The 25414-nt window shown below is 42.3% G+C and overlaps 2 protein-coding genes across 2 annotated transcripts; one reads left to right on the forward strand and one right to left on the reverse strand.

The window, feature by feature from the left end:
- Nucleotides 1–950: 950 nt before the first annotated feature.
- psmg1 (proteasome (prosome, macropain) assembly chaperone 1) lies at nucleotides 951–9398 on the reverse strand. The gene is made up of 7 exons (XM_084564727.1): nucleotides 9074–9398; nucleotides 7394–7497; nucleotides 6129–6274; nucleotides 5069–5131; nucleotides 3571–3769; nucleotides 2109–2239; nucleotides 951–1132 (listed from the first exon to the last, which is right to left on the reverse strand). The coding sequence occupies exons 1-7, from the start codon at nucleotides 9190–9192 to the stop codon at nucleotides 1055–1057; spliced, it is 840 nt and encodes a 279-aa protein (XP_084420853.1). The 5' UTR covers nucleotides 9193–9398; the 3' UTR covers nucleotides 951–1054.
- A 10925-nt stretch (nucleotides 9399–20323) lies between these two features.
- LOC311502487 (uncharacterized protein C11orf87 homolog) lies at nucleotides 20324–22899 on the forward strand. Its single transcript, XM_084564730.1, has 2 exons — nucleotides 20324–20975; nucleotides 21377–22899. The coding sequence occupies exon 2, from the start codon at nucleotides 21481–21483 to the stop codon at nucleotides 21895–21897; it is 417 nt and encodes a 138-aa protein (XP_084420856.1). The 5' UTR covers nucleotides 20324–20975; nucleotides 21377–21480; the 3' UTR covers nucleotides 21898–22899.
- The last annotated feature ends 2515 nt before the right edge of the window (nucleotides 22900–25414 follow it).

A 25414-nucleotide genomic window follows, 5' to 3' on the forward strand; every position in this document is an offset into this window, starting at 1 on the left:
CTTTTACTTCTTTTAGCTTTTCAGGTGTAAGGAAACAGCTCAGTGGCGCATTGCTGCCCCCTGGTGGACAGGAGGAGACACATCAAAAACACACATGAAGAAGTTAATTATCAGCTTTATGACCCCTATAATACTATATTAATAAAGTATACTGATAAAATAGAAATATTGCTGACACTATTAAGAAATACAACTGGATAAGGAGGTCTGTCCCTCTACAATGCCCCCCTTTGAGGACAGAACTGGACTGTGGTTGCCAAGTCCTGATGGTGTTACTGTTACATATTTTATGCATAATTTATGTATCTTGTATATTTTCATATACTTACCATTGTATATTTGTATATACACCCATTTATATCGGACATATATTTACATATACACACAATATACATCATGTTTGCTCCATATTTAACCAATATATTGAATATATTGCATATTTATCCTATTTGTTGGATGTTTTTTTATATCCTTATATATTGTACATTATAAATGCATCTCATATTACCCCATATCTTCGTTCAATGCATATAGATTCTTATATATTGTACATAAACTTTTTGTACAGTTCTACCTCATACTTTACATTTTTTATCATTTGTATTCAGGATGTGCTGAGTTGTGATTCCTCTTCTCTCGCTTTACTGATGCTACTAAAAAGCAAACATCTATCCATCTATCCATCCATGGTTTCCTTATGTTTCCCACTTTAGTTTTACTAAAATATAAGAACGATCCAACCTATATTTAGCATTTTGCTGCAAACATACTGATAAGACTCCCTGCAAAAAATGCAATGAAAAATACCAATAACAGTATTTTAACTGGGAGGACTTGAAGTCATTATAAAATATGTGGCTTTGCATAATTGGAGCTCTTTTTTTTTAACCTTGCAGTACATGGTAATTATAAGTCACCTCACTTTGAAAGATGGATTATTGAAAGGAAGAGATTCTTTACTTTTTTACTTAGGTTTTTTTTATTAAAAATTACAATATTTTACCAAGTGAACTAAAGAACTAAACTGCATGCACTGTGTGCGACATGCACGCTTTCAGATGTAGAGATTACTCTGAATGTCGGTGGTTCTGACAAATTTGCGGAGGACGTCTGTGCTTGGAGTCGGTTCCAGCTGAGGAGAGAAGGAAATGAAATGTTGGAAAGACTTCAGATACATTTTTATAGTGATTTAAGAGCCATATAATCTTAAATGACATTCAAATTCTGTAAAAACTCTTGTGGACCTTTGTGAGATAAAGTTGCCTATGATGTGGAGGTGCACATATTAGTACATTTCGTGGCATTTGTGGATGAGGTGTTTTGAGTTTTACGTATTACAAACATAATTTATTTTCACAGATGATATTATTTGACTCTACTTCAGATAAAATATGTACAGCGACATTGGGTAAAATAAAACTGGTGCCTTGATAAAAAAGTTGACAGTGCAAGTGTGGTAGAACTACAACTCCCAAGATGCAGTTTGGCAAAAAACCTCAAATCACAGAGCTTGAAGTGTCAAGTGTGAGGCTGTCAGCAGGTGGAAACTAAAGATAACAGAAATGTTAGAACATAAACTGCTGCTTGAATCACTTCCCCTGTGAATTGTGGGTGAATTCATTTAGCAGCGGTCAGGGCGGTCAATTGACTGAAATTATGTATTTGTGATTAACTGCAAAAGATCTGCTCAAAACGTGCATTAAACGGATATTTTTTAAAGTTACTAGTTCTCTTATCAACATGGGAGTGAACAAATGTGAGTTAATGCTGCAAAAATCCAAAACAAGGACAAATACTGTCCAGAATATTCTCCAGAATAACCTTAAAGGTACTGCATGTTCAAAAAAATATACTGTGTCTAGCATGGTCTGTCTGTGTTGAAGGGGAGGAGGCTTCCATGGATGCTCCTTGAAAGAAAAATCTAAAGTGGGGCAGCTTTTTGGAACCACCTCAAACTTTCCAACTCTCTTCCCCTCAGCGTTCAAAACCTTAAGTTTAATCACCGTCTGGGGTTCAGCCAGGACAGCGGCTCTCTGATGTTGGACATTTCGTGCGCATCCTCCCTCTGTGACCTTTCCAGCAGATATGGAAAAAGAAAAGCGGCTCACCTGTACGGATCTGCCAAGCTTGGTTAGCGCCGGCTTATAGGTCTCCATGGTGACAGAGTCGGGGCCGATGACATCAGTGTAGCACTGGTAAACGGCGGCGGGGATGCGGTGGACCTGGCAGTGGTTCAGTACTGATGAAACGGCACAAAGGGAAGAATATAAGCACCACGCAATAATCAGTGAAGGTGAAGAGTGGCGCGTGACCCGTCTGGGACGCAGGATAATATTTTTGTCCACGCGATACATTTGTTTGTTTGTTTTAGTGCACTGGCTTCAAAATGACAAAATCAGGATGCAGGACTCGGTGTGAGCGCTCAGCGAGTGGAGAGGAGCCTAATGGCGCCACATATCATTCAGTTGGCAGACGCTTTTGTCCAGAGCGACGTTCCCCGGCAATTTGAGGTTGAGTGTCTCGAGGACTCAAGGACACAGAGACGTGAATCAAAGCCGGCCCAAAGCAAGAACCTAAAGATAATAAAGAAAATATCTTCTATATCCTGCTTTAACGGTCTGCCACGGTCTGCACGTGTGTGATGTGACGTTATCTTCAGCTACAACCTCGACCAGAATCATAATCTTGCAGAAGAAACACAGATTAAAGCTGTTTAAGGCTAAGGATTGGATTTGAGATATTTGTTAGTGAAGTTCAAAAGAGGGCAACAATGCACAGAATACACAAACATCCCCTTTTAGTACCTGCATTCACAACCTGGCATTAAAATGCATCTCCAGCCAGCTCTCTAGATCCAATCTCAGTTAGTTTCTCTGTGTGCAAATAAACTCTGACACCATTTGGGACGCAGTAGAATATGATAACAGCCGCCGCCTCTAATAAATCTCTACCGCTGTTTCAGAACCACGAACAGCGCTGTTTTGGGTGAGCGTGCGTTATTATTTATTGATCTCCACATTAAAGTGTCTTAGCTGAGACCTCCTGGACACACAGCTGTGAAGCAATCTGTCGGCCGCTGTTAAACTAAAGCAGCCACATGGCAGAGCTCTCAATAGTCTGATACCCAGCGCTGTCAAGAGTATTTAGTCCATATTTAACCAATATATCACTGAATGCAGAGGCCAAATTTTGATTGTCATGGTAGAGAAACCACAGGTGCACTAATAAAAGCTGCCACGTAGGTGTCTGGAGAGTCTGCACAGTATAAAAAAGTGGGCATTTGCACCAAGAACAATTTAAAATGACCTTTCTTTCTAAATCTTAAGGAACATTTGATCTGAAATGGAGTAAATTTGTGTCTTATCTGCAACTAAAAAGCTGGAAGCTTTCAAATATCAATCTTCTGCTAAAAATGCAAAGCCGCGTGACAAATGACATTCAGCCGAGTTAAGCAGCTTTTGTGCGCTGCCCTGTTTTGTGCACGTGCGCGCGTGCTTGCAAATGGGGAGAGTGAAACGTGGACAATGCGAGCCAGAGACACGTGAGCGGAGAGAGAAACCCCGAGCGTACCTGCAGCTGGAAGTCCGGTAACGATGTTGGGCTGCTCCAGTGACTGGCAGACGCGCTGATCGGTGAAAGCGCTGGTGTGGAGAGAGCGCAGGAAGGGAGCGGAGCTGGTGCACAGATAGTCTGCCGTCTTGTAATCGGCCACGGAGGCGTCTGACAGCACCGTCACATTCAGCTCTCTGTGCTGCAGACACTCGAACACCTGAGGAGAGGCAGAGGAACACGACACACTCAGCTGATCCAACTGACATTTATCTTGTTAATGCTTGAAATGCAGGGCATGAAGTATAGACAGATCAGCCATAGCATTATGACCAGCTGGCGAATACTGGGTACTTGCGTGGTTTTGCCACCTAAACAGCCCTGACATGTCAAGGCATAGACTCCTTTAGAGCTCTGTAGGTGTGCTGCAGTATCTGACACCAACATGTCTTTAAGTCCGGGAAGCTGTGAGGTGGGGCCTTCACAGATCAGGCTTCCGGTTTTTTGTCCGAACATATCTCGCAGATGCTAGAATGGATTTAGATTTGGGGAATTTGGAGGGCAGTTCAATGCCTTAAGCACTCGTTGTTGCGTTCCTCAAACCTTTCCTGAACCATTTTTTTGCTTTGAGGACTGGAATATTATATTATTCTGCTGAAAGGGGACACTGCCATGAGGGGATAATGTTCTTATTGTCTGCAGCCGGGCAGAGGGCGCGTTAAAGTCACTTAAATCCTTTTCACTCTCTTTCATTCATTCATTCATCTTCTGTAACCGCTTGTTCCTGTGAAGGGTCGCGGAGGTCTGCTGGAGCCTATCCCAGCTGTCATCGGGCGAGAGGTGGGGTCCAACCTGGACAGGTCACCAGTCTATCACAGGGCTAACACAGAGAGACAGACAACCACTCAGATTCACACCTACGGCCAAATTAGAATCTTCAATCAACCTAACCAGCATGTCTTTGGACGGTGGGAGGAAGCTGGAGAACCTGGAGAGAACCCACGCAGACACAGGGAGAACATGCAAGCTCCCGGCCCATGGATTCGAACCCGGGACCTTCTCGCTTTGAGGCATCAGTGCTAACCAGCTCGCCACTGTGCCGCCCCCTTAAATCCTTTTATTTGTCCTTTTTTTCCTGCTTCTAACATCAATTTTGAGGATGAACTTGCTGCATAATATATCCAATACATCGACAGGCACAATGAAAACCAGATAATCGGATATCAGCGTGTTTTTACACGTCATAATGTCATGGCTGATCATGTACAACACTCTGCGCCAGCCTGAACCATGTGGGACAAAGCAGGATGGATCCATGGATTCATGTTGCTGCTGCCACATAACAGCTGCAGGGTTATGTGGCAGCAGAAATTGAGTTGTCCATCTCTGGTGAACCTGTTACCAGCTGACAGTTGTATATTGTTATAATCATGACATCTGTCCCATCTTTCACAACAGAAACCGACCAGTGCACAGCTGTTACACCTGCCTTTCAGCTGATTTGATGACAGGAACGTACCTTTTCTGTCCACTGGAAAAGCTGGTCTTCAGCGACGTAGCAAGTCACCTGGCAAATCAAGACCTTCGGGGAAAGAAATGACACGACAGTTGTGGATTAAAGACTCAAAGACGGGAAATACAGACACACTAATAGGTAATAGAGACTCTGCTTTGGTGAGTCAACCCCCTAAAACCATTGGAGGAACAGAATAAAGCTGTCAAGTAATGGTTTAAATATAAAAATATTTTATATTGGCTATAAGAAAATAGCCAATTTTCTTTCCATTGGTCGATTAATCGACTCTCTACGGACAAAACCGCCCAAACACACTCTTTAAATGTAGTTAAATCAGATGAAGGTTGTGATATGAAGATTTTTTATTTATTTTTTTTTATTAACGGGCGACTGTTGCCGTATCCGCCGTCCACAGCTGGTCCTGCGGTTCTTCGGCGCATTAAATCTGAAGGCTGCAGGACGCGTGCGATAAATCTGAAGCCTCCTCGGCAGCTCGGCGCCATCACACGCGGCCGTTCGCTGTGTTTATCTTGATTAAATCACACGCGGATGACGCCGGGCTTCTACGCACGATCAACCGGTCGGTTGAAACTCTGTTTTCCTTACATCAGATTACGAGAGCTCATCTATCCTGAGCGTAACGTCCTGCCTTTCAACGCTTCTGACTGAAGTGAGGTTCGTTCTTTGGTCTTTATATTCGCTGCAGTGAAAAAATACAGTCACATAAACGAATTCAATAAACTATAATTATGTTTGTGTTTTTTTTGGAAGCATCTTCATGCTTTCTGTGTCTCCACCAATTTATTCAGACCTTCTCTTTAATTTGTCATCTGTTAGCAGCTTGACAATGAACTGGGCGCAGCAGTTGCAATGTGCTCTTAGTATAAATGAGCAAACATCTCTAACTGCACTTGAGAAAATTAAACAGAAGACGAGGAGGAAGCTCATTAAACAGAAGGATCATCGAGTTCTCAACAGTCGGGGGGGGGGGCTTTCTGCGCGGTGTTAATCAAAAGCAGACATATTTTGTTGTTGTGCTCCTTCGCCCCGGTGCGTCGCTCACCGTCGGGTTCTCCTTGCGTCTGTAGAAAACACACTCGGACTCCTCGCCGGTTTGGCCGCTCACAGCTCGGCTCCTCTCGTTCCACACCGTCGCATGGCCGACCGCGTCCCAGCTTTGGGAGGTGAGAACGTACACTGACAGAAATCCTGTGAAGACAGATCCTCGTGTTCAACGACAGCTCACACGAGACTGCAGTCTTTTTGTTTTCACAGTTTACTTGTTTGACGAGGTGACGTTATCAAGTACACAAACACCCTCTGGACGATAAATGTGTCTGGGTCTCAGGAAATTTACTTATATTTTCATTCTGTGCAAAAGTTTTCTCAAGTGCAATACATATATTTCAGGTATTTCTCTTACTCATTTCTGTGCAATATTAGTTTCCTTAAAAGCAATACTCCAAGGAGCCTCCTCCACTTAACTTTCATTGGTTTTTCACCAAACTCTCTCTATATATTTTTTATTCTTAATATATTTGCCACTGAACCACCTAAATTTACCCCTGGGAAATCAGCAAAGTCTTATATTTTTTCTTGGCTTGTCTTGTTTGCAGTGTGTCCAACAGCTGATTTCATATATGATCAATGGACCTCTAATTGACAGTAGATTGACAGAAAATGAATTATTCTAATTTCATCCACTCATCTGAGGCTGTTTCTCGGTAGCGACAGGAATTTCAGCAGCAAATTCCAGTTTCTTTTCAAAGGATCCCAAGGCGTTCCCAGGCCGATCTAAATTTATAATCCCTTAAGCAAATTCAGGGTCTACCCCAGGGTTTCCTCCCAGCTTGCCGGGTCAGGTAAACCTCCAAAGGGGAGGCGTCCGGGAGGCGTACTCAACAGATGCCAAGACACTAAATGCAAAGACGCAGCAGCTCTACTCTGAGCTCTCCCTCGTATATGCCGAGATCTTCATCCTGTCTCTAAGCTGCCTTTCAAAGGAACCTCATTTCAGCCTCATTTCTCAATTGTGATGATGACGTGCGTGTAAACTGAAAATGTTACAAAACTGAGCAGGACATTTTTTCTGACATTTTACAATAAAAAAGACCATAATCAGCAGATAAAGTGATAACGAAAACAATCATTAGCTGTCGTCCTGAACCGTCCTGAATTTTTCAGTCTGCTGCCTGAGCAGAGCGACGGCCTCTGAACTCAACCATTTCCAGACATCAATCATGAAAGATTAAATTTATCTGTAACAATATAGGGCGTGTGGTTAGATGATCGCATCACAGGTGATGTAGAGTTTGCAGACGCACTTACTGGCAGCGTTGGGTCCCACGGCGAGGATGAAGTCTGAACACTGCAACTTGTTTCCAGAGCTCAGTGACTCCGAGACTTCGGGGCTCCAGCGCAGATGAATCTCCCTAATGAAGAGTGATGTAGTTTGGAGAAATGAGAACTATTCTTTTAGATACAGATGCCTGCCATTTACTTGAGTGACAAAAAGACATCTGTGCTGAGGTATAAAATGACCAGTACTGAGAATATATCGAGTAGATTAACACAGGCCTCTCCAGCAGATTTCAAGATAGATATCAGCTTATTTCTCAAATTTCCTTTGTGCACTTAACAATAACAAAAGCAAATCTCTTTAACTGTGGTAAATATTTCTTACTGTGCAGAAGTGCAATTTTGAGCGATTTGTACTAATTTCTTTGTGCTACTTTGATTTTCTACTCCATTACAATTTATTTTTTTGACAGCTGTATTAAAACGTATTTAGCAGATGTGAAAAGCAGAGAAATGTTTAAATCCCACATCTTACACCAGGATTTATTGTTTTGAGGTGGTTGCAGTTTGAATATTAACATTTTATGCCACTTTAAGCTTTAACATTTTGTAATTTTTTACATGTATTCAACAGTTAGTTTCAAATTAAGACATTTACATAGAAGATTTCAAATAAAAAGATATATGATAAGCTTATAAAACTACAAAACACTGTAAAACTGATCATCACTAATCAATCGTCTAATCATCTCAAACTGTTTCATTTAAATGATGCAAATTATCCAAAAATTTGTAAGAAAATCAAATAATTATTTGTCTTTTCTACCTCATTCACCATCTGACATCCTCTCAGTAAATAACCTGACTTCTTAATGTTGGATAACCACTATTAAAAAAATCCACCTTTAGTAGCTACAACAGCATCAGGGTCATATACACTCACTTGCCAGCTCATTAGGTACACTAGCAAAAACAAATGTATTCTAATATAACAGCCCTGCACTAAATCCTATCTCCTTGAATGTTATGTTATTTGTCATTTGTTTAAAAACTGTTGATTCAACTGTGTTTTCATTTTGTAGGCTGTGGTTTGTAGTTCTATTATTTTGACTTTGACGGGGCTAGGCTAAATATCAAATTCAATTCAATCTAGTTTTACATCATTACAAACTACAACATAATCATACAGTTGAATTACCACCCTCTGGTGCTGGTTCCACATGAACTGAATATTATAATAGTCATGTTTAGGATTTACTGCAGGACCAAAGTGTATAATCAGTCACAGGGAGTAGTAAACATGTCAAAAATAATAATAGTACTAGCAGCACAAAAGTACTACTTCTACAGCTAAATAACATAGATTAATAAATCTATTAAAAAACATATCTTAATATCTAAAATAATAAATAAATCTAAATGTTACTTGCTTATCAAAATAATTGTAAAGACTAAATCTGTGAAGTGATGTGTCATGTTAGCTTAGCTAGCTGTATATAGATGCAACCTCTCGGCACATGTCTGTCCAGCTCTTGCATGAGTTATAAATTCATAAAAATGTGATGAGTCGCTCTACATACATTTTTGTGTTTCACAAATAAATAATTTGTTTCATGTTCTGGGTGAAACTAACTGACTAAACCCTAACCTTCCATGCGTCTGTTTAATCACTTCCTGTCTGCTACATGCTAGCCGGCTAACGCTATTTACCTCTTTTCCTCCAGCTCCCTGCGAATCTGTTCGTCTTCTTCGTTTTCCTCAAGGTCCTCGTCGTCTTCCTCAACAGCCCGAGAGTACACCGACAACACCTCGCCGAAAAACGTCGCCATGTTCGATGTGTTTCCAGAAGAAAGTGAAAGTTTGGCTAAGGGACTTGATTCAGTCCCGCAGCCATGACGCACTTCCGCCACTTCCGCCTGCAGCAGCGACTGCCCTTCAGAATAAAAGCTTCCACATAAAGTGGAACACTTCAGAATAAATCCGTCAATTCCACAACCTTTTTCTAAATAAAAGCGTGTGATACATGGTTCTAAGTCTAAGGGAACACATTTTAAGGACCTTCAAGCTTATTCAGTTAAACTATTTTGTTGCAAAAGGCAAATTCAGGGCATTATCTTATATCTGTATCTTCTAGGATTGGGTCATGTACTAGTAGGAGAAAGGATTCCAGCAGTTAACAGCTAACCCTGTTTGCATATGGATATGCGATTACTATTTTAAGATAAACCCGAAACCATGTGAACCTGTCATCCGTGCATCATTTTACTGAGCTACACTCTGTCCATGCACTCAGAGAAGTGCAACGCCATCACTCCCGACAATCCTTGTGCTCAAAGCCCTTGGGCTGCGTGAGTGTCAAACGAATTTCTACTCTTACTGTTGACTCAAATCAATGAATGATTAAAGTCTGTGGCTCTCCAGTGCATTCACACGCAGTGCTGGTATACAATGCTTATTGGCACGAGTATGACTATAGCGATTGAATTAAGAATGCTTCACGTGCTATTTTTGGCCCCGGTGCCAATCAGGGGTAAACTTGACATGCCACATGACTCCGCTCTTCCCTTCCAGCTTCTTACGGGTAATACATAATTAACCTGAGTGGACGAAAGCAGGAAAACATCATTTTAAAAGGAGGCAGGCAAATCATCTTCAGCTAGCTGGAAGCATAAGCCAAGTCATGTTAGAGCAAATTGGCCTCAAGATGACTGCAGAGCATCCATCCTTTCTATTGTGTTGTATAATTCATTTTCCTGTAAGCTGTGCCCTGGGAGATGAGGGACAAACAGAAATGTGATGATATCAGCACGGCCATAAAAAATACCTCATTGTCGCCAGAAAATGTCTGGTGTTGGAAAGACAAATTGGACTGCAGGGCAAAGCGTGGAGGAGAATAGAGAGTGCGCTCTATTACCGGCGCGGTGCAATAATGTAGCAGGAGGCCATAAAGTAGCAGCAGAGAGGTTTCCTGTCACAAAATGGAGCAACATGCTAGGAGGAAGCTCTGGGCTGCTGTTAATATAATTGATAGTGGAGAGAAGAGGAGGAGGAGGAGGAAGAGGAGAGAGGAAGAATGGGAGGGATGTTCTGCAGCTTAACAAACTCTAAAGCCTCCAGGGCTAAAAACAAGAGAGGAATGTCAACAACTGGAATTGTCACTGCTTTACTGTCCATTAAAACTAGGAGCAGGACGGACAGTCAGAGGACAAATACATCCACCACCAGTCTAGTCTGTCTTTGATCAAGAGCCTACAGCGGCCGACGGGGATCTGCGCAGACGTTTCAGCGGCTGACGTTAGAAAACCTTGCTTCTCGCAGCTAATTTACCTCAACGCACACATCCAGTCTGATGATTCATGAGCACAAATAAACACTTCAAGCATAAATGGGATTTTTTTTTTTTTGTAGCCAATTTCTGCCTCTGCCACAACAGGTACGGCTCGACTTCAAACACTGAAAACACATAAACAAAAAGAAGCGAGCGCATTAATTATATTTTTTCTCCCAGCTTCCATAGAAACAAGAGAGAGTTTGAATCATAAATAGATCACTGACTCTCTGCAGCTTCATACTTTGTGGATCATTAGGTCAAGCGGCTGCAGGCGTCTGGTCCGAAACGAGGCGTAATATTGTTTTCTGGTCTTGATGTTAGCAAACAGGCAGAACAATCCACTCTCCTGTGAATGGTTAAACAACTGCATATACACACAGCAACAGACTTCTTCTGAGTGCGTCTAGTTCCTTTATACTGTATTCATGAGAAGGCAGAAATATTTATGAGCGACATCTCTGAAGCTAGCACCACAGGCCGGAGGGGAAAACATATATATTTGTTTTTGGTTAACTGTCCCTTTAAAGGTTTCTCTTTTACTGACAAAGAGACATGTGTTAATTTGGACAATCGACAATTAGAGCGATGTCATGTTTTCAAGCTGGGCCGCAGATTGTAATGAGCAAGGCTTAATAGACTCGTCGAGACTGAGAGCAAGCAGCCACAAAGAAACACGACTAAAAAAAGGTCTAAAGCAATCTGAGGATACGCAACTAATTAAAAGTTGAGGCAAAAAGATGAGTTTTAGGTTTCGATCTGAACGAATCAATCTCATCATATGGATTAAACCTGAGAAAATGTAATTATTGCGAAGCGGAATCAACACTGCAGTCTCCCTGAGATACAGATAATAAAATCTGGAGGTGAAAGCTGCAGACTCTGAAGTTTTTCATGCACTCACACCGAAGCGAAGGAACCTCAAACGCCGGTTCCATCGGGCCAACTTCACAAGTAGGAGTGAATAAAGTGTTCACTCCATCTGAGCTGCATGTCTGTGGATTGTGGGAGGAAAAGCGGAGCGCCTGGAGGAATCCTACGCAGACACACGGCAAACATGCAAACCCCACACAGAGAGAGGATCAGTTGCTTAGGAACAGCATTGTTCATCAGCTGTGGGTGCGATCGCGTCGGAGCAAGGTGTGGGTTTTGTTCACATGAACGGCGCTCTGATAATGCTCCTAGTGCCTGGAGGTGGGTGGAAAAGGTGAACTGGTGATTATGTACCATCCACCAGCTGAACAAAAGGTTGATGTGATAGGCTGACGGGCAAACGGTGAAGACAGTGATGTTTGTGGAAAGTTTTATCAGGCAACTTTCACCTCCTGCTTGAATCTAATGGTTTTTACTTGGAAATTCAACCATAATGGGTCTGCAGTCTGAACTGTCTTTTTATTGAATAATTATATGTGATGAAGTGGGTTATGCAACAAAATAATCGTGTTTTGGAAAGGTGGATTCATAAGCAGGCCGTCATTGAAATGAGCAATGTTGTTTAAATGAAAAAAAGCTTGGTTGTTCACATAAAAAGTGCCACAAATAGATGTGCAACCAATGAAAAGAGACAGTCAGACCCTTTAAGTGACATTTTCATCACTGGCTTATGTAGACTGTCAGTGATGGGTCGTTGAACACCACGAAAAGAGGATGAGTCACTCAGTTTCTGCCCAGTACCTTACCCCAACTACTTCAGGTTTCAAATAGAAGTGCTCTACACAAACGTGTGCACCATTTTTCTCTGTTGAGGATTTGTTTCATTATACTTCTGTGATGAAGTAACACAGATAGCTCTGTAGATTTTGAGTAAGGCAGTAGACATACGTGAATTATTTACTGTATTATGTTTTTTACTACTGGCTGCAGGTACAAAAATACATGTCACTGTGCATTATACTATGTATAACTGTACATGTGACAAATAAAACTTATACATCTCATCTTATCTTATCTTATCTCCATGGTTTATAGAGTTATTTTTAGATGTATTCATATGCAGTGTATGTATAGGAGTACACAGTGCTTTGGTCGTTGTTGCTTTTGCTCATTGCCTTGTGGTGCTGTACGTGCTGCTTTACAAATGAGATGAGATCAGGACGAGACGAGATGAGATAAAGTGAGATGAGATGAGATCTGGATGAGATGAGATGAGATGAGATGAGATCTGGATGAGATGAGGATGAGATGGGATAAGATGAGATAAAGTGAGATGAGATGAGATGAGATGAGATGAGATGAGATCTGGATGAGATGAGGATGAGATGGGATCGGGATGAGATAGGATCAGGATGAGATGAGATGTGATAAAGTGAGATGAGATGAGATGAGATGAGATCAGGACGAGATGAGATGAGATAAAGTGAGATGAGATGAGATCTGGATCAAATGAGATGAGATGAGATGAGATGAAATGAGATGAGATGAGATGAGATGAGATGAGATCTGGATGAGATGAGGATGAGATGGGATCGGGATGAGATAGGATCAGGATGAGATGAGATGAGCTAAAGTGAGATGAGATGAGATGAGATGAGATCTGGATGAGATGAGGATGAGATGGGATCGGGATGAGATAGGATCAGGATGAGATGAGATGAGATGAGATGAGATGAGATCGGGATGAGATAGGATCAGGATGAGATGAGATGAGATAAAGTGAGATGAGATCTGGATGAGATGAGATGAGATGAGATGAGATGAGATCAGGATGAGATCAGGACGAGATGAGATGAGATGGGATCTGGATGAGATGAGATGAGATGGAATCGGGATGAGATAGGATCAGGATGAGATGAGATGAGATGAGATGAGATGAGATGAGATGAGATGAGGATGAGACGAGGCGAGACGAGACGAGACCAGGATGGCATTAGATCACATCAGATCAGATCAGGATGAGATGAGACGAGGCAGTAAGATAAGATAAGATAAGATAAGATAAGACAAGATAAGATAAGATAAGATAAGATGGGAATGACATGAGATCAGGTGAGACCAGGAAAAGATGAGACGAGACGAAAAGACAAGACGAGACGAGACGAGATAAGATGAGAAGAGATGAGGTTAGATGAATGAAAGTGACAGCAGAAATATAATTAAAGATGCAGGGATCTGTATAGATACAGGGATAAAATCCTTCTGGCATGCACACGCATAAATCTCAACATGTTGAACAAAATAAATATGAACTTGTGCAATGCAAACCCCAAAAAGAGAGTTTCAAGTGCTGCGTCCTCGGTTTCGGTTGGAGGTATTCAGTGATGTGGCGTTGTGGGGTCTTATGGTCTGATGGTAAGAGAGAGGCCCCTAAAGGCTACGATGCCATGTGTGATGAAATAACGGGAAGTAAGAACATGTAGCAGCCACTGAATCTAAAGTAACAATCCCTTTTTATTCCAGCAAACCATGTTTCAGATAGACCTTAAATATATGTTCGGCCTCCAGAGGCCTGTGTCCTGGTTGCCTGCTGATGCATGTCTGCAATGTATGTGTATGTAACTGATCTATATTTATAAGAGCGACAAACCAGGGAGGTTGTACGTCTTCCTGTAGAAGGCAAAAAAAAAAAGTCATGTCTTCAATTTGGTGCCAGAATCGTCATTAAGGTAAAACAGGAATCAATTCGTGGAAGGAATTCATTCCTCTTTGCATGTGCAAGAGAACCATTCATTCCTCGCTGAAGCCATTTCTGTTGTGCATAATAGGAAAGTTGGTCTGTGTCTGTTTGTGTGTGTGTGTGCGCACGCATGAGCGCATGCATGGTAAACTGGCTTTTGTGCAATTCATTAGAAATTCTGCTGACAGAGACTTGCAGTGAAAGCAGTTGTGTGCGCGTGGAAGGAATATCAAGAGGACTGTTCCTGCTCGGAGATGGCCTGCAGCTTTAAAGATATCAGCTCCTTCACACACAGAGACGTACAACATCTCACGCACACACACCGACGAGGTGGCGGCGGCGGCGTGCTCGTCAACATATGTTTCGCGTTCGCACCCGCTAACCTTTCTCATCACAGTTTAGTAATCGTGATTAATGCGAGGCGCGGTGAAAGAGGATAATATGGCTCAGTAATGTGCAGGCAAATGAGGGACGGTTTCATTAAGGAGGAGGAAATCATTGCTTCGGTCATTCTTTGGGTGAACTTGTGCAGACACAAGATGCATGCACAGGAAGGTGGGGTTCAGTCAGTCAGGTTAAAGAAAGTAAGAGTAATAAAAAGTGATATAAACATCGATATATTTTACAAAACGTGATCCAGGAAGCTTGTTTAGCTTGTTCTCCAGTCCTTAGACGGTGATGTTGTTCACTTCCTGCTGGTACGAGGTCTCATTTTCATTTATTTTTTAATTTATTCTCAAAGAACCATGTAGAGGTCTGTGAAAACATCAGCTCTAATCAATATTTGCATATTAAGAATCGAGCTAATGACGCTCATGGTGCAACTGTCATTGTTTTTGTTGTACGACCCATAAAATCACAGTTTTCTTTTACTTTTTCTGCTCCTGCCGTCTTAGGTTTCTGAATATTTCAGGTTTTTCTGACTTGCACCGTCAGTTTTTTTGTGTTTACAGTCAGTTTTGTGCAGACGGACGCCCAGCAGTTCAAATATGTAGATGTTTCCCTCACCAGACGGGTGGAGACCAAGCACAGAGCTTAAATATACGCACAAATCAATGCTAACGCTATCCTTTAATTGCTGGATTTCAAACCAATAATGAACATTTTACATCGACAAAAGAAAACGCGGCTGAAGAAACGAGAATCACCACCAACCGGGCGCCGCAGCTCGTCTCAGCATCACTCAGTCCATCGTTGTGGTTTTATGGCCCGCAACCTTTACTGTTGTAGCTCATTCTCTCATCAGCCTTATTTCCAGCCCCAGCAGGCAGTAAAATAAATAAATAAATAAATAAATAAATAAATAAAACAACTGGTGAACCAACTGCTGTTTGGTGGTGGGCAGACAGCATGCAGTGTGCAGAGGTGTGAAATTGGACAGGGTTTAAAACTTCTCTCTCGAGCTCTCCTCTCATTCTTCACATTTTTTTTATTTATTTTTTTTAACGTGTACAACCAAGTGCAACACCGTGATCGCCTTCAAGGATTCAAGAAGAGGCTGTCTGAATGTGTCTCCATTTGTGGGACCCATGACAATGAAACTACAAAGATACACAATTGAAATCTTGGAGGGGTTGGCGGGGTGGTGTGGGGGGGGCGGTGGGACGCAGCCAGGAGGAGGCCACGGTGCCAAGTGTTTTGCACCACCTCCAAGTGAGCGGATATAAATACTTTTGCTATGAATGTAATTGGACGGCACACTGTCCAAACCCATTTATTTGATGACGCCTTGAAAGGCAGACTATTTCTACTCCTCCTCTTCCTTTTTTTTTTTTTTTTAGCTCGGGTCAGTTTGACCCAGACAGCTGAGGGAACCTGTATGAATATTAAAATAAGTGCTATAATCACCCTCCATTTAGCAGCCCTCAAACATATGCCATTCTTTAAACTGCGCATGAAGGGCTGCATAAATCTTTCAGCATGCACTCATGTACAGTTAGTTCATCATCCAGGGACCCCCGCTCCCTCCAAGACCATTCATTTTTCATGGAGCCCCGCTGGTGTCGGAGCTCGCCGCCCGCAAGTAGGACTGTGAGATTACTGCGAGGATCTTTGAGGCTTTGCAGTGTAAACACAAAAAAAGCACGGAGGCATTTATCTGATTACATATTCCTCATCCCGGCATGACATACTTTTACTACTGTGATATTCTGCTAAATCTGTTTTATTTATTTATTTTTTAATTTCTGAGATCACTCAGATGCTGGCGGTTTGAGTTTAAAAACTGATTCTGATCCAATCTTATTCGATCTCTGAAATGATCTCGTTAAATATTTATCGCCTCTCAGATGGATTTCATAACTTGCGAATCATTTTTATTTTAGATCTAACTCTCCAGTAGCCTCGCCGCGTCTTCTATGACCCACTACAGTCTAATGAATCTCCGAAAAGACCGCAGAAAATAGATTTACGACACAAAATAAACTCTGTTCATAATTAATGAAGGGGCCAGATCTGGAATAGGATGAAATGAGTTCTCATATTGGTAAAATTATACTGAAAAATAATCCTGCTGAAGGGCTGTTTGCTTAATAATGTTCATATATCTGTTTTCGGCCTTAGCAGTCTTTCATTTTTTTGGGATTTTAGAGATGGTTTAAGGTCAGGATTTAAGATTATGAGGACGGCTGGTGCAGATATAACACACAGTCATTTCCATCAAAGCTCTCAGATGAGTCTGCTGTTAAAAGAGAGACTGAATACATACAGCATCTCATTTCCTGTCTCCCTTAAAGGCTGTAGAAGACATAGAGGCAGACTGGGCGGTAGCACTGAGCAACACTGGGGATTGATTGTTCTATATTTACAGTAGCATGCTGCAGATGCTATACTTGTCTGTACTGGACGAATTAAATTCAAGATTGGTGCAGGAGGTTCTAGTGCATGTTGTTTTATGTTGTTGTTTACTGCACCCTTACATGAGAACATACAGATAATTATCACAAGAGATGCTCTGCTTTTAGTTCTGCAAACCTGATGAAACCCAACGCCATGCAGCAGACAGACACAGCTAGTGACCTGCAGCTGAAAACAGTGGAGTATTCAGCTCCAAAAAAGGCCAAACTGACTCATAATGTTGTGCATATTCTGCTGGAGGTGTAAATAAGCTTATTTTGTAGTCATATCAGCATAAAAGGGGATGATATGCCAGTTAATTCAGGTTTAATCAAGTGATTGAAACTTCAGCAACAGTCTGTGTTATTTTCCTAACTTTAATCATGCTATGTGTCAGTGGCGCAGTATTCCAAAAAGTTAATATTAGACGTGAAAAGAAGTCGGTTCTGAGCACAATCCCGTCTTTCCCAGAATCGCTAAATATCGACGCCGGAGTCTGATGATAGAATTGATCATTTGGTGGTGGTCAGAGTTGTTGTTCGACACCGTGTTGTGCTGTGGCAGCAGACTGGGAGCGGCTGACACCAACAGGATCAACAAGAATCAACATCGGGAAGCCTGTCGGGAGGGAGGGACGGAGAGAGGGAGAGAGGGAGGTGAAGTCTGATCATCTACTGGAGGTGTCAGGGAGGAGAAAGATGCTCAAGCAATAGACTGATACCACTGAACTCCACAGTGGAACATTTCTTCCCATCACTTCATGTCCAGACTGATTTATAGTATGGATTACCATGAAACTTGATACAGACATTCACTTACAGCAACGGAAGAATCCTGCTGACGTTAGGCTAGCAACCCTAATGGGTGCTGGAGCCGTCCTGCAGACAGTGCCTCATTGATGTGGATGTGTTATTAAAAGTGACACTATAGTTCAGTATGAGCTTGGCTGCAAGTCCAGTTGGAGAAACCGATCCAGAGCCGTTGCCTTGCAGCAAAAAACTGATTGAGATTTAAGGCCATGTTCAGTTTACACTCCTGCAAAGGATCAAAGCAGAACCGACACTGATGTAGAACAAGCATTCTACATGTGTGCTGATGTGTTGGCATCGTTCAATAATTATGCCTCTAAAATGCTCGTGTTGAGCTTCTTTGTGGACTTTAAACAAGGCAGCCAGCACGTTAGTTATATTTCTGGGGGATGCACGTCAACCATGAGTCTAGCTTTGCATGAGGCCTGTGTGGAAAACTTGAAGTCTTCTCCTTCTGCTGAATGGACAGTTGATGTGCAGATCACTTTGGTTCAAAAACAAAGGGTTGCATGACAAGTTTTTTACAACCTGGACCTTATTTCTGGCATAAAACACGGTCGTTTACTCACCCATATGACTTTGGAGTTATTTGGAGTCTTTCTTCAGATGTTTACATCCGCGTATATCCATATAGTGGGAGTGAATGGGGCACCGAAACACAGCCTCTAAATAACGCATTATCTGCCGCGAAACTCGTTCATTTCACCAATATTTTGTTATGATACACTAGTGCTATTCCCTGTTGAGTCCGGAGTTACCTGTTATCATCATCCGGGGTCTGTAGATTGACCTACTAACCTCTGACCTGGATGATGTCATCTCTGAGCGCCGCATGGGTTGTTTACCTGTAATTTGCTACTGCTAGTTTTTTGCAACATGGCTGAATATTTTTCAGATTTTGAGGTTGTGGACGACGACTTTGTTTATGATGGGCGTCCTTACCGTTTTGAGCCAGGGTATACGGATGAGGAGCTCGTTGAAAGGAGGATGCGGAGGCAGAGAGAGGAACAGCTGACCAAAGAACAACAAACCACTACACATCCGTTAATAGATAACAGGTAACTCAGGACTCAACGGGGAATAGCACTAGCGTATCATAACAGAATATTGGTGAAATTAATGAGTTTCATGGCAGATAATGTGTTATTTAGAGGCTGCTTTTCGGTGCCCCATTCACTCCCACTATACGCGGATCTAAATATCTGACAAATGACTCCAAATGACACCAAAGTGATATGGGTGAGTAAACGATCGTGTTTTATGCCAGAAATAAGGTCCAGGTTGCAAAAAACAGTAGTTCCAATTTAAATACATGAAAACAAACATTCTTTGCAGCATTAACACAGTTTTTCTTCGTGTTAATCTCTGACGTGTTTGGGCTGAATCATTAAATGATAGCTGCTGTGATAGTTGTATAATCCCGTCACACATTATAGATCGCTGAGTTGTTTTTTGGCTTTAGTCATGAGCCTCTTTTATCTGTTACTAATGCTGGAAGTCTTGGACTGTTTTTGCGTTATCTCGCCGCCACCTGAAGCGACAAACACCGGCTCGTTTTTGTACTCGTTTGAATAAACGGTGCCCGAGGTCAGACACGCATTGTACGATTGATTTATTAGAAGCTGTTTCCTTGCAAGTGAAACTGACATCTTCACACTGCAGTCATTAATAATTAAAAAATAATTCAGCCTACATAGATCAAATAATAATAAAGATTTATTTGGTCGTTTTAGGCCTCCACTTTCTTTGCGCATTGCATGACGGGAAAATAGTTTCCCCTGAACATCTCATGGTCTGTCTGCTGCATGAAACTTTTGGTGCAGCATAATCTCACTATACTTTAAAGGCTCAGTAGGTCAAGGTGCGGCCTCATTGTTGAAGCGTCTCCTCTCTGTGTTCTCCTTCACCCTCGCTTCTTGCTATATTTGGAGTGTGTGTCACACCGCCTGCAGCAGTTATCTTTCAGTCAGGGAGGAGTTGAGCTTTTGTAGTAGTTTGAGTGTGACTTTTTTTTTTTGGAACACCTCCTTAAATCCACTTTAAGATTTCAAGAAACCTATGAGGATTTAATTCAAGTGAGAAGGACAAATGCCACTGCTAGGTCATCACTCATTGCTGTGCAAGAATATTCAGCCCTGTAAGAAAGTCTGGGTTGAAAGGAGAAGGAGGAGTAATAACCGGAGAAGTGTTAAGACTAAACAACATGCATTGGCCCAAATCAAACTGTAAATTATTTCGAAAGATTCCTCGGAGAGATCAATTTCTAGGGTGTTTTTATGGGTTTAATTTAAAGTGTATCTTCTCCGAGGATGTAATCTATAACTCAGAATGCTAATAAGTGACTGATGCTGCAGCTTGGCACCAAATTAATGCATCTTCGTGCCTCATAATGAAGCTTAAATGCTTCAAAGCATGTAGGGTTTGCAGCATTAGACTGACCACACCCACAGGAATGCCAATAGCTACCGATCAGGGTCTGAAAATGGAAACTAATTTACCTGCTGATATATTATTTATGACCTAATGAGTGTTTATTAATGTAGTGGTCAGGAGGTAATGTAACTTGGTGATGCATAGACTACGCCTCATGAAAATTACAACAAAAAAAAAAAAAAAGAACAGCCCTGCCAGCTGACTGGTATACGGGACCTTTAATGCAGCTGCAGCTCTTCATTCAGATGCTGAGTGGAGCAGAGGAGACCAGAGGAGGGACGCCTTTCAGGAGGGGGAAACCAGAAAAGCTCGGTTCTAATCGAATTTTTTTATTTTTTTTTTAAACCCCTCTTTGACGCATAGGGATTTCTTCCCCACCTTATTGCTTATAATATTTAACTGAGGAAGTGCTGTCCTGGATACTGACTGAGAGGATTGCGGCAACCAAAGCGTCCTGAATGATCGGAGCTCGGCAGCAGCAGCAGCAGCAGCAGCATCACATTGTATGAAATGCGTCACCGCGATCCGGTTTTCCCATTCACACACATCGGCTCTCCACTCACGGACTGTTTCCCGCACTGACGATTTCCTCAGGTAAGAATTCACCCTTTATTATTATCATTTCAGCCGTTATTTAAGCATGCGGGCGGATTTAAATGAGACTTCATCCAATGCGTAAAGCTGGCACGCTTCTATTAAAAACGCTGCTGCGAGAAAAGAAAGGATGGCTAGTGTTCTGGTTTAATCTTGCAGGCCTATATTACAATAGATGATGTATTGTCTTGACTTCTACCACATCTTACATTCAAAGTCTGCTTTTAAAACCGATCAGGGCTCATTCTCATATTGGATTTAGGAGCCAGTCGGTGCGCACACGCCATGTTAATTGCTTGGTGCCATTTATGCAGCTAATGGGATTTTCTGGGCGGGTTTAATGGCTCTGTCTCCCCGGGAGCTGCCTAAGCGGGGTCTCATGTGTTTTCTTCTCGGCGCAGGTAACCACATGCGCGGGCCAGTGTTTCCGCGCTGAGCCCGGAGAGCACGAAGGGTACTGGGGTCAGAGAGACAAGAGTGCCCGGGGGGAAAAAAGGTGGACCGGATGACAGCCAGAACCGCCGAGGCCTCGGGGCTGTCGGTGCCGCCGCACCGCTGTCACGGGGGCTTCCAGGCCAGCAACGGCACCTGCGCGGAGCAGCTCAGCCTCCTCCCGCCGTTCTCCTCCACCCTCGCGCTCCTCGTGCTGGTGGCCGTGCTCGTGGGGATCGTCCTCGTTTCCCTGGCAACGTTCCACTTCCACAAGAGGAAGCTCCGGAACAGGAAGATTCAGCGCGCGCAGGAGGAATACGAGCGCGACAGTCGCAGCCCCGCGCGCGCCGGTGCGAGCGGGGAGCCGGCGAGGCCGTGCGTCATCGTGCGGCCGGTGCGATGCGAGGAGGAGAAGCTCCCGTGCCAGGGCGCGCGGAGCGTGGACGTGGAGGCGGAGGACAAACACGAGACGGTTCCTCTTGACTGTTAACTTCAGGGAATGAGACTGTGGAATAAACAGGAAAAGCAATAAGGCACAAAGAACCCCCCCCACGCACCCATCTCTGCTGCTTGTAGGTGATTTAGAAACAGAAAACACGCAGAATACTGAGCAGAATAGGCCTAGAGGTTAACACTAGTTCCACGGTGACACACAGGTTAGCTGCGTGGACACGTCCTTATAGGGTACTCTAGTATTTAGCCACCTCCATATGGGACTCTGTAAAGTATTTGCCTGCTTTGACTTTTTGGACCTCCTCCTCTTCCCCAGCCTTGTTCAAACCTCAAAGATGATTATTTAACTCCTTCGTGGGATGTGACACACACACACTTACACACATACACACACACACAGATAAACACACACGGGCTGTGTTAAATTAATTAAGAGCTGGTGACACAACACAGTCCACAACGGCTCGCTGATCTTCCTTGGCATGTCCTCTGACACACTACCAGTATGTAGTTAGACTATAATGGATGTTGTGGTGCTGTTAGGCAGTGCAAAGCTGCACATAGGCTGGCTTATTTGTTTGCGTAGTATTTTTTCCTTCAATTAAGTGACTTAGCATATTTGCATAAACTGTACTGTCCTCCAATGTCTGTTAGACATCTGTAGGTATAGCTCTAGTTAGCCTTGACAAGATGCAAGACCTTTTGCTGTAGTTATGCACTTAAGAGTTTTTCCTTTTAAAGTGTCAGATAGTACGTTTTAGCGCTAATACAGTATTTTCATTCTTGAGTATTTATAATGTATTCTCTGACATGTAATAAATTAACGATTCTTCCAACGGAGGCTTTCAGATGAAGCCGGTCCTCCTTTTTTTTTTTTTTTTTGATCCTTCCTATTGTATCATAGTGGGCCTAATCGATATTCTGTGTCATTTATGAAATGAATTCACTGTAAATGTATGCCATTTATGAGAGCTGGAATGTTTTGCAGTAACCTCATCTTTCTGGAGTTCATATAATCTGCCTTATCAAAGGAAAACATGTAATATTCAAAGTTTATAAATAAATACGTAATACATAAATGCACTACGTTAATTCTCTGAATGTGTCTGCAATCTTGCTGCTACACAGGGGTACTATACTGTAAAAAAAACAGTGACATTTGATAATATGCAAATGTTTAAATTGATTTTTGTTACGTCAACCACTCCTCTATCCAAGAACAAATGACCCTCTCAGGGGGGGACCCATATTCTCAAAGGGAATTGTGCATAAGGACGCTTTAACCACGTCAACTACATGTACAGAAATCAATGGAAGTCAGATCCACCGCATACAGAGCACGCTTTAAATGCTACACCCGTTTGTCTGTGTCTAATGACATAAAGGTCATCCATGGACGTACCATTTGTAATGAAGTCACATCATGTCTTATACTGGAGGTCAGTGTAAGTGAGTCGGCATCAGTCAATATGTTGGCCGGGTACCAGGACACCATGTTCCTAATTGTGCCCAACAAAAAAAAAGAAAAAATACAAAAAAAAAAAAAGAAAAGAGGCCTGGGAATATGAAGCAATCTTTGGCTAGACGCCATCCAACCCCTCCCCCAAAAATGCACTGACACACTGCCCATCTATCTTATCTCATTGGCATAAGTGCACCAGAATGAAACCATTTATCTTCACAGGGAAATTGGAAGCAAGTCAACGAAAGATGACTAATGCATTTCACATTTAAACATATGTTTCCTTCAGTGCTATTCATAGATTAAGATGCACTAAATAGTTCTCCAGCATAAAAAGGGGTAAATAAATAATAGTTTAAATCATCCAGTGCAATAAGGAGAAACTGATTTCTTGCAAATGCGAAATATCCTCCATCATGACATTTATCTCCGCTAACTTCTTTACATTTTATACCAGTGACCCAGAGTCTGTCAGTGGAAAAAGGATGGATGCGAACAACCAGGGATAGATGGAGGTCAATGGGGACTAGATGGAAATTGGCAGTTAGAGATGGATGAATGGTTGTAGGAGGTGAGTGGCTAGGTAAGATGGTGGTCAATGGCTTAAACTCAATGAAGGCCAGTGGCATTCAATAGGGATGGAAGGAGATCCGTGGTAAGGAATTGATAGAGGTCGGTGATTTAGAAATCTCTGGAGGTGTGTGGCTTGGAATAATTTTAGATTAGTGGCGGTGGGTTGAAACTCACTAGCTAGGAAGGGAATGAATTATACATGGACATAGGCCAGGATAATGGCTAGGAATAGATGGAGGTTAGTGACCAAGCATCGATGAGGAAGGTATGGAGGTCAGTTTCTAGGAATAGGTAAAGGACGAAGACTAAGAATGGCTGTGAGGATCTAGCAAGGGATTAACAATGGAATGGTAGGAGGTTGATGGAGACTAGTAGCTTGGATTGATCAGGTCAGTGGTGGCTACAAATGGATGGAAGTCAGTGGTTAGGAATGTAAGGAGATAAGAGGTCAAAGGTTAGGAATGGATGCAGGTAAGCGGTCAATGGTTAGGTATGGATGTAGGTCAGAGATCAGTAGTTGTGTATGGGCCAAGGTCTGAGATCAGTTGTTGAAAATGGTCGGAGATCAGAGGATAGTGGTTGGGAGTGGATGTAGGTAAGAGATCAATGGCTAGGAATGGTTGGGAATAAGAGGTCAATGGTTAAGAGCTGGTGGAGATAAGAGGTCAATTGTTAAGAAATTATGGAGGTCAGAGATCTATAGCTGAAAATGGCTGGAGATCGGAGGACAGTGGGTGAGAGTTTATGGAGATGAGAAGTCAATGGTTAGGAACCGATTAAGATAAGAAGTCAATGGTTTGGAGTTGATGGAAATAAGAAGTCAATGGTAAGGAATGGATGGAGATAAGAGGTCAGTGGTTAGGAACCGATAGAGATAAGAAGTCAGTGGTTAGGAGCTGATGGAGGTATGAGGTCAATGGTTAAGAAATTATGGAGATCACAGATTTTTGTAGTTGGAAATGGATGGAGACCAGAAGACATATACTGTAAGAAGTAAATGGTTTCGAATAGATGGAGATAAGAGGTCAATGGTAAGGAATCGATGGAGATAAGAGGACAATGGTAAGGAATCGATGGAGATAAGAGGACAATGGTTAGGAAGAGATGAAGATAAGAGGTCAATAGTTTGGAGTTGATGGAGATAAGAGGTCAATGGTAAGGAATCGATGGAGATAAGAAGTCAGTGGTTAGGAGATGATGGAGATATGAGGTCAGTGGTTAGGAAATTATGAAGGTCACAGATTGTCGTTGTTGGAAATGAATGGAGACCAGAAGACATACACTGTAAGAGGTAAATGGTTTCGAATAGATGGAGATAAGAGGTCAATGGGTAGGAATAGATGAAGATAAGAGGTCAATGGTTAGGAATGGTTGGAGATAAGAGGACAATGGTTAGGAAAAGATGAAGATAAGAGGTCAATGGTTAGGAATGGATGGAGATAAGAGGACAATGGTTAGGAAAAGATGAAGATAAGAGGTCAATGGTTAAGAATAGATGGAAACAAGAGGTCAGTTGTTA

The sequence above is a fragment of the Chelon labrosus genome (assembly GCF_963514085.1).
Source record: "Chelon labrosus genome assembly, chromosome: 17".
In the NCBI taxonomy this organism is placed as follows: domain Eukaryota; kingdom Metazoa; phylum Chordata; class Actinopteri; order Mugiliformes; family Mugilidae; genus Chelon; species Chelon labrosus.

Coding starts and splice junctions, on each gene's coding strand:
- psmg1 (XM_084564727.1), bottom strand. CDS start 9,192: ATGGCGACGTTTTTCGGCGAGGTGTTGTCGGTGTACTCTCGGGCTGTT. Junction 2,240..3,570: donor TACCGGACTTCCAGCTGCAG/GTACGCTCGGGG, acceptor CCGTTTCATCAG/TACTGAACCACTGCCAGGTC. Junction 1,133..2,108: donor AGCTTGGCAGATCCGTACAG/GTGAGCCGCTTT, acceptor TTCTCTCCTCAG/CTGGAACCGACTCCAAGCAC.
- LOC311502487 (XM_084564730.1), top strand. CDS start 21,481: ATGACAGCCAGAACCGCCGAGGCCTCGGGGCTGTCGGTGCCGCCGCAC.